Source organism: Alligator mississippiensis, chromosome 2, assembly GCF_030867095.1.
Source record: "Alligator mississippiensis isolate rAllMis1 chromosome 2, rAllMis1, whole genome shotgun sequence".
Lineage (NCBI taxonomy): Eukaryota > Metazoa > Chordata > Crocodylia > Alligatoridae > Alligator > Alligator mississippiensis.
In genome coordinates, this window is record NC_081825.1 from 56,754,475 (window position 1) to 56,768,255 (window position 13,781).

At 42.0% G+C, this 13,781-nt stretch overlaps 1 protein-coding gene across 3 annotated transcripts in view; it reads right to left on the minus strand.

The window, feature by feature from the left end:
* The window catches only part of CORIN (corin, serine peptidase), a 272,355-nt gene that overhangs the window by 48,408 nt on the left and 210,166 nt on the right, over positions 1-13,781 (minus strand). For all 3 annotated transcript variants that reach the window (XM_019481201.2, XM_019481202.2, XM_059721699.1), the window contains 3 exons: positions 13,250-13,357; positions 5,229-5,342; positions 799-909 (listed from right to left, as the gene is read on the minus strand). In XM_019481201.2, coding sequence (XP_019336746.1) covers positions 799-909; positions 5,229-5,342; positions 13,250-13,357 — 333 coding nt within the window. The remainder of the gene's footprint in view (positions 1-798; positions 910-5,228; positions 5,343-13,249; positions 13,358-13,781) is intronic.

Sequence of the window (13,781 nt, forward strand, 5' to 3'; positions counted from 1 at the left end):
CTAAGAATCAGTGGTTCCTCCATCCAGTTATTAAAGGGCAGGTGTTGCTTGGGTATATTACTGCATTGACCAAGTAAGTATGTACACGCTGTATTCCTAAGCATTATGCATAAAGAATGTTTGGTTCTCAAAACCACAGAATCACACTCTCTTTTACATTAAAACATAATTTTAAAAAGTAGCTGAATACTTACAAGTCTTGACTAGAAAAATTGATTAGTTCTAGTCACATCTCATATACAGTGGAACCAATTGCCAACTGGTAGAGAGGGGGAACATGGAACAGACCACAACAATCCACAATATCAACAACCCACACCCTGCTTCTTTTCAATACTACAGCTTTTATGAGCATAAAAGCTTATAAAAAACATGAGTCTTCTCCCTGGGTGTTGGTACTGCGGGTGGATTGTCAAGCTGCCTATTCTAAACCTACACCACTAAAGACAAAAGAAATTAGAGGGTGTCTGAGATGAAATCCAAAGTGTACAGAACTGGGAGTTAGTCAGTTCTAGACTTGAACCTCTTCACTATCTGTTTTCCTTCTCCTACAGCTAAAGTTCATTTGAGAAGTTCACTACAGCTCTACCTTATCATTCCCCACTTTTCTCCCTCCTTCATCCTTTCCTGCTCCTTGGAATATGCTTATTCTTTCCAGTTAAACTTTCTGTTCCCTTTGCCCACTTTAGGGTTTGTACTTTCTTCCAAGCTCCAGCCTCGCCTTGAAAATGAATGTTCTAAAACCCCTAAAATTTCCATCTACAACAATTCCAGCCAGATGTACAAATGACAACTTACCACAGTTCCATTCATCGGAGTTGTCACTGCAGTCTAGATGCCCGTCACACCACAGGTCATGGGGCAAACACTCATGATTAGCACATTCAAGCTCATCTTTCTTGCAAAATGCTGTCACAACAAATATAAATTTGAAGATGCTTCACTCCAAAAAACATACGACTATCAGAAAAAATACATACTAAGATCTGATGGGGTAAAGAGACAAAGGGGACTGGTTCATCTATATAGTAGGGGGATAGACTCAGATACAAAATTGGCTATGGGGTGGGAAAGATTCTGCTGACATAAGAAATGACTGAACTGCTCCCCACCAGTTAGAAGTGATCTGTGGGAGTCCAGCACAATCCCAAAGGTGGGCACTGGTGTCTGGAAATGGTATGGGTTAGGGATGCACACATTCATCCCTATAATGCAGATTCAGTGCATTACTACCAGCCTAGTTTCATCCATAGTCCTATCATCATAGAATCTGAGGCACTCACTGTTTGTATAATGCATCTCTATGTTGTTTTTTTTGTGGAATTACACTAAAACTAACCCAGAGCATGGACACACCTAACCATCATACAGGCAGTCCTCAACTTAGGCATTTCGATTTACGGCAATTTGCACTTGCGGCACTCCACTATTTATACCCACGTTATCAATTACAGCACTGGATCCTTGTACTTGCAGCACTACAGGCAAATTTACAATGAGAAAAAGAGGGCAGCAAAACAAACATCCCTGGATCAGTTTCTCAAAAAGCCATCAAGTGGCCCTAAGTCTCCCCAAAGAAGCCCTTCTGAATTCCATGACCCTGATGAAGGTGTTCCTTCACCTTCTGATTAAAAAACATTTTATGTGATTAGTTACTGTATTGCCCTGTTTAATCGATTTATATATAGTACACTTTAGAAAGCTTTGTACTATAAAGTGTATATCATTTATAGTAGATTTAAATATTGTGTTATATGGTGTTATATAAAAAGTTGGCCATCAGGCCCTTGGTCAGGAATGAACCCCTATTATAACACTGTTTCTATGGGAAAATCAGATTCGACTTGCATCGTTTTGACTTATAGTGCCTTTTCCAGGAACGTAACCCGCCATAAGTGCAAGGACTGCTTGTATTGTCTTATGTGGGCAGGTAACTTACTGCAGTTCAGTTGAATCTGCTGTAACAGTCTCTTCCATCCACTCCATCTCATGGTAAATTGAAGTTAAATGGCAACGGCTTATAAACCTTTCATTCAACAATAAACTATTGCACTTTTAGTTTCCCTTATTATGGAATAGGAGCAGACACATGAAACAGTTATATGGGAGCAGCTAACACCCTTTTACAAGTTGCAAGTCCCCATCCCAGGAAAGCAGTATGATCATTTTGCCACAACCCCAGATACTTTGTGAGCCTTAAACAGATACCCCACAGATCCTTTATTCCCCTCTCCCACATAAGAAAATTTGAACCTCCTTGACAGGCAAAGTTCTTTGAGTAGGTGTGATATCTTTTATTAGACCAACTGAGTAGCTGGAAAAAAGCTCTTGGCAAACTTTCGGGTGCAGTCACCCTTCTTCAGGCATAGGGAGTTTTTACTGTTCTGAAACTCCAAGAAAGAAGCTAAAAGTCTGGTAGGATGTCAGTGAGAATGTAAATAGGTAGAAATTAGAAAGAACCTCCTTGACATACTTAAAAGCCAAAAGTATCATCCTCCTCTTTTTCCAGATGTGCAACTGAGTAACAAAGAATCTTGCTCCAGGTCACAGGCAAAGGGTATAGCCAAGCCAGGGACTGATGAGTCTCCTGAATTGAAGTACAGTGTACTAACCATACAAGGTCAGCCATCAGCCAGTTCAAATTCAAAAAGGATTTTAAACCTTTCCTGAACCATCACAGAATCCCAAGGAAGGAAACAGGTGCAACATCTCTGACTTTCCCTGGTGCACTAGAGCAGATCAGCACAGAAAGGTATAATTACTGAGTATTGTATAATCTTAATTAATCCATCTCAGAGACTTTGCCCTTTGTTTTCATTCAAATGTTTATATATTTTATTGGTTTAGAACAGGGGTGTCAAACTCATCCATCTCTGCAGGCCAGAGGAATGGTGTGGGGCCAGTCTCTGGTCTGGATCAGCCCCACAGACCAGCCCCACCTTCTGGATCCAACGTACTTCTTGCAGTGGCTGGAGCAGGCACTGGGTGTGGTGCAGTCCTGCTCCAGCTGCTCTGGGGCTGTGCTGCCCTACTCTGAGACACAAGCTGGTATGGACATCATGTGCAGAGCCATCCAGTGCACCCTGCATATGGCCTGTGAGTCAACTCAGAGACCCACAGACAGCATCAGCTAAATGATAAGGCTCTGCAGGTTACATGTGTGGCTTAGAAAGTATCTAGCCCTCTGCAAGCCAGACACTAACCTACAACGTGCTAAAACAGAACTGAGTGTACATGAAAGCACTCATGATGAAAGGCACAAAGGACTATTAACTGATGCTGTCTACAGTGACATAAGCACCCATGTAATTTTTTAGTTGGGGACAAAGCAGTCCAGGAAAAAATTCAAGCAAAAGTTAAATAAGAATAAATCTTACATTGTCTCCTAATGAAGTTCCTCAACAGGCTCTGGAGGATCTCCATGGGGAGCCCTCAGCTGAGCAACCTTTTCTGCTATTCCCATTTAATTCTGCTCCTTACAGCAAAAGTAAGGAAGGTTGCTGCAATGACAGAGAACTAGTTTGGGACTCAGAAGACCCAGATTCAATTCCTTGCTCTGTCACAGACTTCCTGTGTGACCTAGGGCAAGTTGCTTATTATCTCTGTGCCTCAATTTCCTGTCTATAAAATAAGGATAAGGAGTTTCTCCTCACTACACCTCTCTGAAATAAGAAGGTAGATTAAAGGCTGGCTGTGTGGCTATATTTTAGTAGTATTGGGAGTAGTATAAATAGGACTGGTAGAGAATGACTCTTGTTCTGAAACACTGCAGTTAATTGCACATACATGTAATGCTTGCACTTATTTCTGTCTCAGAACACTCACACATTTACAAACTATCTTGATTTGCACCTAGAAACAAGCAGGCCAAACAGGTTTGAACATTGAAGCTACACACCCTGTTAGGGAAGAGCCAGTTTATTCTGGTCTAGTAGAGCTTGTCATTGGTTTTCTAAAAGCTTGCTTGGGAATCCATGCATATGGACTGCTTGGAAGAAGGATGATCACCACCTCATAGCCAGTAGCAGATAATAAAAGGCACTATGGGCCACTTCTCAGGTACCACAAAGTTGTAAGCCATTTTGCTCAAATGTATGAACGTGCCCTACAGAGGTGGTACAGACTGCCAATGAGCATTACAAATGACAGGGAATTTTACACCAGAATGGTGTTGGGCACTGGGTTTTTTTCCCCAAATTAAAATCCAGTTTCTGCAATGGAGATAAAAAAAATACTGAACTATCAGAATTTCCCAGAGGAATTAAATTCTGATTTTCAATCAGCTCTGCTGAGCCTAATTTCTCTCCTAGGCAGGCTTAGTCACAACCAGTGCCTTTTTCAGGTCACTATCTTGAAAAGAAGCCAGGAGTTTTAATAATATCAAACACTGAGCTTGCTCAAAAGGAAACAAAGCAGAGTACCACTGCCATTTTCAAGAAACTAGCCAAAAGCATCTCAGTCTCCTCTACTGGTTTCTTATATGCACTGGAGGGGTGGGCAGCAAAATGGAAGCCTGCACATCTGCTGCCCTTCCAAAGCTGCTCCTCCTCACCCCAACCCACTGATCAGCTGTGTAGTGAAAATGTAATCAAGTCAGCTCCATCCTATGACCAACTTCTTATTGGGTGCACTACATACAGCCATTATCCAGGCCTACAAGCTGAGGCTCTGATACACTTCTATGAGTACTACACTGGGCATCATCATATTTCTCTGATACTCATTGCAACCTTAGCTGCAGCAAAGAGGAGAAGCCAACAGAAACATGGGAAGAAAGGACTTGAGCTGTCAGGGAGCAGAAATATCAAGGGGAACAGAGGCAGACTTGAAAGTTATAGAGTTATAGTGAAATGTGACACAATGAAGACCTGAGCAGCTGTTGACCACATGAAGGAAGTTGAGATACAGGGTGAGACAGAGGAGTCAGGAGCCACTGGGAATAAGGAGAAGCCAACATGATTTAAGTGGAAAGGAGGAGCCAGGCAAGTAGGGAAGAAGTAGACAGATGGACCCAGGGAAGCAGAGAGGGCATCAGAGAGGGAGGGGAGCAGAAAAGTAGAGGGTGACAGAGCATACATGACAGAGAGGGACAGTTTGGCATAACAAGGGAAAGGTGCCATTCTGCCTGTAGTGGGCATTCTCCAATAGCTTATGCTGGATTCCAAAATCCTAGCCTCAAAATGCTCCACAAATTGCAGCATGCATTAACAAGCTGTTTAAGCACTTACAGCAGTTCTTTTCATCCATCTTGTCAGGGCAATCAGGAAAGCCATCACAGATCATGGTGTATTTGATGCATAACTTCTTGGCGGGACACTCCCAAAGACCTCTCTCTTTACAGCCTGGACAGAGAGAGCCAGAACTTTTAGTGATTCCATGTTGTGTTGTAGCATCCAGTCTCAACAGCCCTTTTTCACCTCCAAAATATGCTCAATTTGCAAGATACATTCTAAAAGTCATTAAATGATAATTATTGATGAGAAGGAAACAGAAGCAAAATTGTTATAATACAGGCATGTTCAAATGGACATGATATAAACAACGTTCTACTAGTCTTTGACTAGGAACATTCTTACCTTATTCATACCATATATCAATTGCATATTCATATTACATCCATTAATTTAGGCCTTCATGCTACTTCTGAAGTAGAGTTGTAGAAATATTTCTAATCCTGGATTCTGTCAAGTTTTATTCAAAACTAAAAGGACAATGTTCAAAATGGCAAACTGGACCTTCTTAACCTGAAGGAGCCTGGTCCTCAGAACACTTGGACCTCAGTATAATCTGTGTAACAGAGGGCACACATCTACACATGCATTTGCTCCAGCCTAGATTTACTGTGCAGTAAACTACTGCAGAGCAAGAGTATTTAGGTGGGTGTCTACACATGTAAGGATTAGGGACCAGATTTGCTCCCAGTTCCCTGCAGCCCTGCAATGGGCCCCTGCCACCACTAGGGGGAGTTCCAGGCTCATCCTGGGTGCTAGCCCCCTGGGAGCACTGGGCCAGGAGACAGCTGTCTACTGGCTTGGGGGGGGGGGGGAGTTCCTGCTGCTGGGGTGGGGACAATGTCCCCCTGCCTAGGCAGCAGGGAGCTCCTGACCTTGGGTCCCCAATCAGTGGCACAGGGCTTGGAAAGAGCTGCAGGGGACGGGCAAGTCCCAGCCCTGCCCCAATCTGCCAGTGGGGCAGGGGTCTGAGACCTACCTCACCCCTACAGCTCTTTCCAATCCCCGTGCCTTGATCACTTGATCGGGGCATGGGGCTGGGACCTGCCCCAACCAGGACAGTTCCTGGGAAGCCCCAGGCTGCACAGGGAAGTTTGCATGCCCAAAACAGGACAATCCCCAGGCACCTCTGGGCTGCACTGCTTTCCTGCATAGCCTGGGGCTGGCTGGGACCTGTCCTAGTCAGGGACAGGTCCCAGCCAGCTCCAGGCTGGGCAGGGAACTGTCCCCATGTAGGAAGCTCCCAGCCCTGCTCTGTGATTCGCTTGCTCCCAGCCCCAGTTCCATGACTGCAGAGCAGGAGCTGAGAACAAGCTCCCAGCCCCGACTCTGAAATTGTGGAGCAGGGGCTAGAAGCTCCCTGCTGCCAGGGCAGGAGGACATTGTCCCCACCTGAGCACACTGGCAGGGGCTGGGGAGCTTGTTCCCCACCCAGCAATATGAGCATGGAGCTGGGGGAGGGAACAAGCTTCCCCGCCTGCTCCCCCACCAGCTTCTTGCTCAGAGAGCTGGGGGAGGAACAGGCTCCCCTTTCCCCACCAGCAGGGAGCTCCCAGTGACCCTTATCTCCCAGCAGCAGCTCCACAATCATATGGTTTAGGCTTGCAGACCCTTATCTCCCAGCAGTGGCTCCATGACCATGGGGCCGCTGCTGGGAGAAGACTAAGTTCCATGGTCATGGGGCTCCACTGCTGGGAGATAAGTCTCTCAGCCTAATCCCACAATCGCAGAGCTCAGGCTGGGTAATACGCATCTCCCAGCCCCAGTTACAGAGCCACTGCTGGGAGACAAGGTTCTCCCCAGCCTGAGCCCTGCAATCCCATAGCCACTGTTGGGAGATAAGGGTCTCTCAACCCCCCACTCCCTAATCGGGTTGGTGGACTGAGGTCTGGGAGATAAGGATCTAGGATCAGGGTGCTTGGAACTCCCTGCTGCCGGGCAGAGGGGCATAGTCTCCACCTGAGCTCCTGTGGCAGAGTCCGTCACAACAGCAGGCAGCTCCCGGAGGCACAGAGCTATCTCCTGACCCCTGGTGCATGGCTGACCAGGAGCAGATTTTGATCCTGACCAGGCATCTACATGAGCACTGCAGCGCTGTTACTAATGCCAAGTAAATTTACTACTTGCATTTGCAGGTAGCAAATTTACTCGGTATTAGGGAAGTTTACTGCGAAGTAAACATGTGTACATGTAGACACACATGCTAACTTCTCAGTAAACTATCCTAATGGGAAGTTAATTGTTTTGTGTAGACACATTCAGAATGTAGAAATTTTTTTCCCAGAAGCACTGATGTAGAAAGAAGAGAAATGCTAGTTGTATTTGGCACACAAACATGTAAAAAATATTTTTGCTTCCAACAATCTGATATTGTACCATGTCTTAAATGGTAATATAGATTCACCGTTGCCAACTATATGCACCTTCCTGAAGGTTCATCATTATGCAGCTAACACAACCAGTGTCTCCTCCAAGTGACATTAATTAGCTGCACTGGTTTCATAATAAATCACAATGAACTTCTGTAAAACTGTGTCAGAGTGTTTTGATGGCAGATTCTTAGCCAAATGTAGTAAATTAAGAATGACATTCATAAAACATTTATCTTTCTTGTTTAATGTACCCTGTTTTCTGTAAGCAATAATTAAAGCATCTCATAGTAACACCACAGTTTATGGACAGATAGATTACTTTGACACAGTAAAGTCTTGGTGCATCACTGACACAATAAGACAGGGGGCCCTAATAAAAACAAATGATGATAAGCAGAATCCTGATGATTTACTCTGCTGATATTCATTTTAAAACAATATAGGTCTGGCTGATTTGTTTAATCCGATCAGTAGCTGATCACACTACTTTTCACCATTAAAAGTTAACCCAAGTTCAGATTCAGGTGATTGGCCCACATGACAAAAACTGGTTTGTTTCTGGGAGGACATCTTTCAATGGACTGGAAGGGATATTCTGGATTTGGAACTACCATGCAGAACTGCAAGTCAGCCAAAGACAGCAGTTATTGAGTCAGGGAAAGGACATGAAAGTTTCTAAGATTTGGATGTTAAAAAGTAAACAGATTTATGAAAGAAACATTATCTCATATGGCTACTGAAAAAATTAATTTGGTTTCATCAGTAATGGTAATCCAGCATTCTGAACAAATAGCGTTTTCCTCTTCATTTGCATCTTAGTTAGTAAGCTTCATTAATAGTGTTATTAGCTGTATGGAGAGGAATAACTGGCCTTCCTGAGAGGTCAAGCACTGCTGGGAGAAAAATGAGCTTGATTATAATGAATAAGAATGAAGCATTATTAATTTATCCTCATTCTCTTATAGTTAGCAGTTATTAATGGTTGGAGTGATTATAGGTGGGGCCAAGAAAGCAATGGTCTGAGGCAGGTTATTATCACCACTCACATTAGGGTTAGTTTATGGTCCAGATTCAATTCCAAAGCAAGTGTGACTTTTGGGTTGGAGGTGCCAAGATCTCAAAGGCTGAGTCTGTCAGACTCCTGCCCTCTCCTATTGAACATATTTTCCCTCCAAAGATACAAGTATGAGGATAGGGAAGAGGATGAGTAAATATACCTCCCTGCACCCAAAGAGATCTATCTTGTGCCTCCTAATCCCAGCCTGGATTTTTGCATTGTAAAGAAAGAGGTGAAATCATAGAGAACTAGGGCTGGAAGGAACCTACAGAGGTCATTTAATCCAACATCCTGCCTGAGGCAGGATCATCCCTATCCTGACCAAATTCAAGGTGTTTAATAGTTTAGGCCCAGGCTATCTAGAAGATTTCCAGGAGTGCCTATACACATGCTCCAATGTGTTCTGATTACAGTGTGTCTGAACAGACCCAATTAATTGAGTTCCAATTAAAATGCTCCAATGTGCTGCAGTGTCCTTGTGTATTCAGCATCCTGCACTGAACGAGATTTAGTTAAAGTGCCCCCATGGCCATTTTGAAATGCGGGATACTGAATACATGAGCTGTTGTGGTGTTTTAATTAAAGCAGCTCCTGAGAGCCGCTCTAATTCAAATGCTCCCCTCTTCACTCCCCAGAGCACATGTATAGACATTCCTGAAGTCATCATGCTGGAGCTGTGGCTGATGATACCTCCCAACTCCTTCGTTACAAAGGAACTGTCCGTTACAAGGAGAAAATTCATCTGTGCAGGGAAAAAAAAAACAACAAAAAAAACAAAAAAAAACTTTGTTGGGGTTTTATCCAAGGCCGTGGAATGAATTCCCATGGGATTTACGAACTGCCTCAAATATCACTTTCAATTCCAAGTGCAAGACACGCCTCTTTGACCTTGCCCTCAGTAACGATCACATATAGATCATCAGGCAAGAAAATTAAAAATACATTTTAAAAAATACCTTTAACAAAATTTTCCCCTATGAGAGGAAAAAGGTAGAAGAAGGAGACATGAATGCTAGTTACACTGCTTAATGTACTTCTGCAAGGCACTCAGATACAACAGTCCTTGGGACACTGTGTCAATGCATTAATGCTGTTTTTATCTTGAACAGAATAGAGGTGACCCTGCTAGAACAGAAGTTCTGCATGCAAATGTGCAATTTTTTATAAGTTTCTATGGAATAAGAATTTGTTATAACATATTTGTGATGTTAATGTTTATGGAAATGGAAGTAGAAAAGCTATTCCATTTATACAAATTAGATTTCAAATCCTAATTTTGATTGAAAATAGTGATATGTGTACTATCTCTTCTTTGTTCTCTTTAAAATGTTATGTTAACTAAAATTTGGTTATATTTGCCATACCCATTGAAAACTGTTGTTATTGGAGTACTTAGAAATAATAACCATGGCATTCTGGAGTCCTTAAGAATAAAGACCTCAGATAAAACATTATAGTAAGAATGAAAGTAAAAGAAGGACAACGATGATTTTGAAAACTATTTCCTCCACTTTCATAGCACTGTTTGACACTATTCTGCTACCTAGGGTATGGACAAAGACACATCTGTAACACAGCTTTAAAAAAAGAGAGAGGAGCTGCTGCTTTTATGTGTGTACATGGCCTTATAATATATCATTTATTTTAGACATCTAACATACAATGTATTTCTCTATAAATAAATCCTCTTTAACTAATTGCAAAAAATATTTAAAAAATAATAGATCTATTATATTCTGAACTAGCCACTTACATAAGGCAAGTACAGCGATCTTTGATTTTTGTCCTGCACACACAGAATATGAATGAGCCAGGGACAGCAACTTCTGGAACTCTAAAAGCACTGGCTGTTCTTCAGTAACAACATTATCCATGGTCAATGTAATGTCACTCTGACAGCTGTAATTTTCTAGCAGAGGCAGTTTTCCATATTTATAGAAGCTGATAAGAATTCTGCTGATTGCTAGTGACATTTTGTCTAGACCAGAAAGAAAATCTTTCTACTAAAGAAATTCATTTTATATATCAAAGCAATATTTCATACCTTAAAGTCCAGGAGTATAAAGTGATTCTGAAAGATGTACAGCTATTATAGTTCTCAAGAATTAAGACCAGGTGGCAACAGATTTTGAATGGAGGCTAAACAAGAAAATTGATTAATATATTTTAAGGGCAGAAGGGACCATTGTGATCATCATGTGTATCCCAGGAGAACTTTCTTGAATTAATTCCTGTTTGAAGTGTCGTAATTTTGGTTGTGCTAGGTCAAAGTTATGCTAAGCCATAGTAAGCAACAGTCCTGAAAAGCAGTGTGGGAGAAAGGAGCCTTCTGACTGTTGGATGACCCAGTAAGAAAGAAAAAAAATTATAAACCCGCATTAATGAGCAAAAAGACACTGAAGAGAGTACAAAAACAGCAGCTAAAAATCTGAGGACAAATGTAAAAGTTAAAACTCACTGGTGAGACAGAGATAACAAGGGCATTGGCATAAACTTGGCAAACAAAAGAAGTAGAGATGAACTTCTCTACAAAGAGAAAAATAAGAATTGGCATAAGACAGAGGGTACTCAAGCATAAATGCAGGAGTTGGGAGGTCTGTACTCTGTAGAGACCTAAGGAAGTGCGAATAACTTATGGTATCTCTACCTATCAAAGGTAAACTTCACTAAGTTGGACTGATTGTTAATCAGAGAAACTGGTGTGCTGCTCAACGACAATAAACTTCTCTAAGCTTTTGACATTGAGCATGTATCCAGGTTGTGTTTTCTGCATGACCTTCAGGATCTGAAAGACAGATTGCTAGCACTGGCCTTCCAGAACATACTCTAGACTCCAGTAGTCTGTATATCAAAAGCAATAGAAACCAAATAGCACCCAAAAAACACTCCACACACCTTAGAGCAATATGAAGTAAAGTATGCAGTTTAGAAAAATATCCAGTCTTGATTTTAAAATTTCCAGTGACATAGATTGCATCACAAGCCTTAGAAACTGGTTTCAATGGTTAATTATTTTGCTGTTAAAAACTGTACCTGATAGAAGAATTAGTAAATCTGCATTTATCCAGCTTCAACTACCAGGCACTGGATCTGGCTATCCCTTTGTCCGCTAGATGGAAGAGTACTTTATTATCCCTGTGCAGTAACTTTCACACTGCAAGGAAGCCACTCCTGAACCTACATTTTTTTAAGCAAAAGCAGTTGAGCTCTTTTGAATCTTTCACTATGGGGCATGTTTTCCAATCTTTTAGTAATTCTCATAGTTCTTAATAAATGATTTCCAGTTCAGTAATACCCTTCTTTAATTGGAGGAATCAGAACTGGACATGGTTGCAGCTGCACTAATGCCAAATTCTATGCCCGTCAGATGTTAATATGGCACAACTGGGATGTGAAGAATTTTATGCCAGATCTCCAAAACTGTGCATCCAGCCATGCCATATGATTTTTGGGAAGAAGCATAAAATTCCTCAGATCCCATTCGCAGAACTGCCAGAGCCAAACCAGTTAGCCAAAACCAACCTCTGGGGCTGCCCTCCTGCTTGGTCCTCATGATCAACCAGCCACTGGTTTGCCATTTTATTGCACCTTACATTGGCTGAGTTTGTGCCATGTTGCAATTTATTAATTAACACATTAAGTATATAATAAATGTAACATCTGCCAGGGCCCTGAGATATCACTCCTCTGGAAACTCTCCAATGAATACAGCCAAGAATCTACATTAACTGAAAATTAACTGGGTCCTTTTCTACCTCCCAAGGGATTTGCTCATTACAGCTTTGCCCCAACACATATCCTTGAATTAAGTATCAAAAATTCTTTTACCATGAAAGAACCCTGAAAAATATCTGACAATAACACTTGCAGATATACAAATGCTATTCTTGTGCCTGCTTCTGCAGTGTGACAAATGAGGTCTTTGGCTTAGGTCTGTATATCATAAAAAGAATGTCAATGTGTAAAAACTGAAAAATTAATTTAATTATTTAGCACTTGATTTGCCACTGAATACAGTTTTACCTCACCGAAACTCTACCTGGAACAACACAATGGGGAATGTTGCCTGCAACATTAGTTTTTTGCTGAGTACTAAACCAATATTCATTGGGTGCATCTACATGTCCAGGCATGTGACTTGGATACTAAGCATTTAGTTTAGTACTTCCTTCATAAAGCACTAACTAAACGTGCCGTACCTAAAGTTACTGTGCAGTAGCATCAGTGCACACTTATTTAGTGACGCTTACTGTGCATTAGCCTAATAACACTGTGCAGTAGGCTATTAGTATGGTTTCTGCCATGACACACTACTGCAGTGTTATTAAGCCAACATGCAGTAAGTGTCTTGTGTAGATGCGCCCAGTGTCAATTCTATAATTGGACTCTCACACTATCAACCTCAAAAATGATGTTGACCTTCAGAAGGATGGCTGAGGCCTGCAGTATTTTTTCAACAAATAATTAGGATAAAAGACTAATATTTTGATCATTCAGACAGTGTGTTGAACTATATAAAGGAGTGGAGCAATGCACTTTTCTGCCCCTCCAGCTACACTCTTTTCAGTAGGATCTTTTAATGTATTTACCACAGCTGTCCTCGTCGCTATCATCCTCACAGTCAGCCTGACCGTCACATCTTCTGGAGGCCAAAACACACCTCCCAGAGCGGCATTTGAAATGACTCGGTGAGCATTCTGTCAATAACAACGAACATGCATTATTTAGCATATTGTAAAGCCAAAATCATTACACAGTCCTTTTTATCATTGTGACTGAGGTTCTGAAAGGCTACGAGATAGGGAGAAAACTGAGGGACACTAATTTGGAACTGTGTAGAACAAAGCTCTCCAGCTGGTGGCCCACAGGCCATATGCAGCCCCCATGAGTTAAGCTTGAGGCTCCTGCTCAGCTGTTACTTCCATCATTGCTATTGTTGCTATGGTGGCCAGGATTTCCAGACTACCCCCTCCCTCCTTTGGTTTTCACTTCCTGCCCCTGTAGGTAGGGCAGGGAGCCACATTCAGTCCAGAGGCCTCCTTTTTACACACTGCCATCTCTCAAGTTGCAAAGCTCACCACATTATTGGCAGATATTACTAGGGCTAAAGACACAGATTCT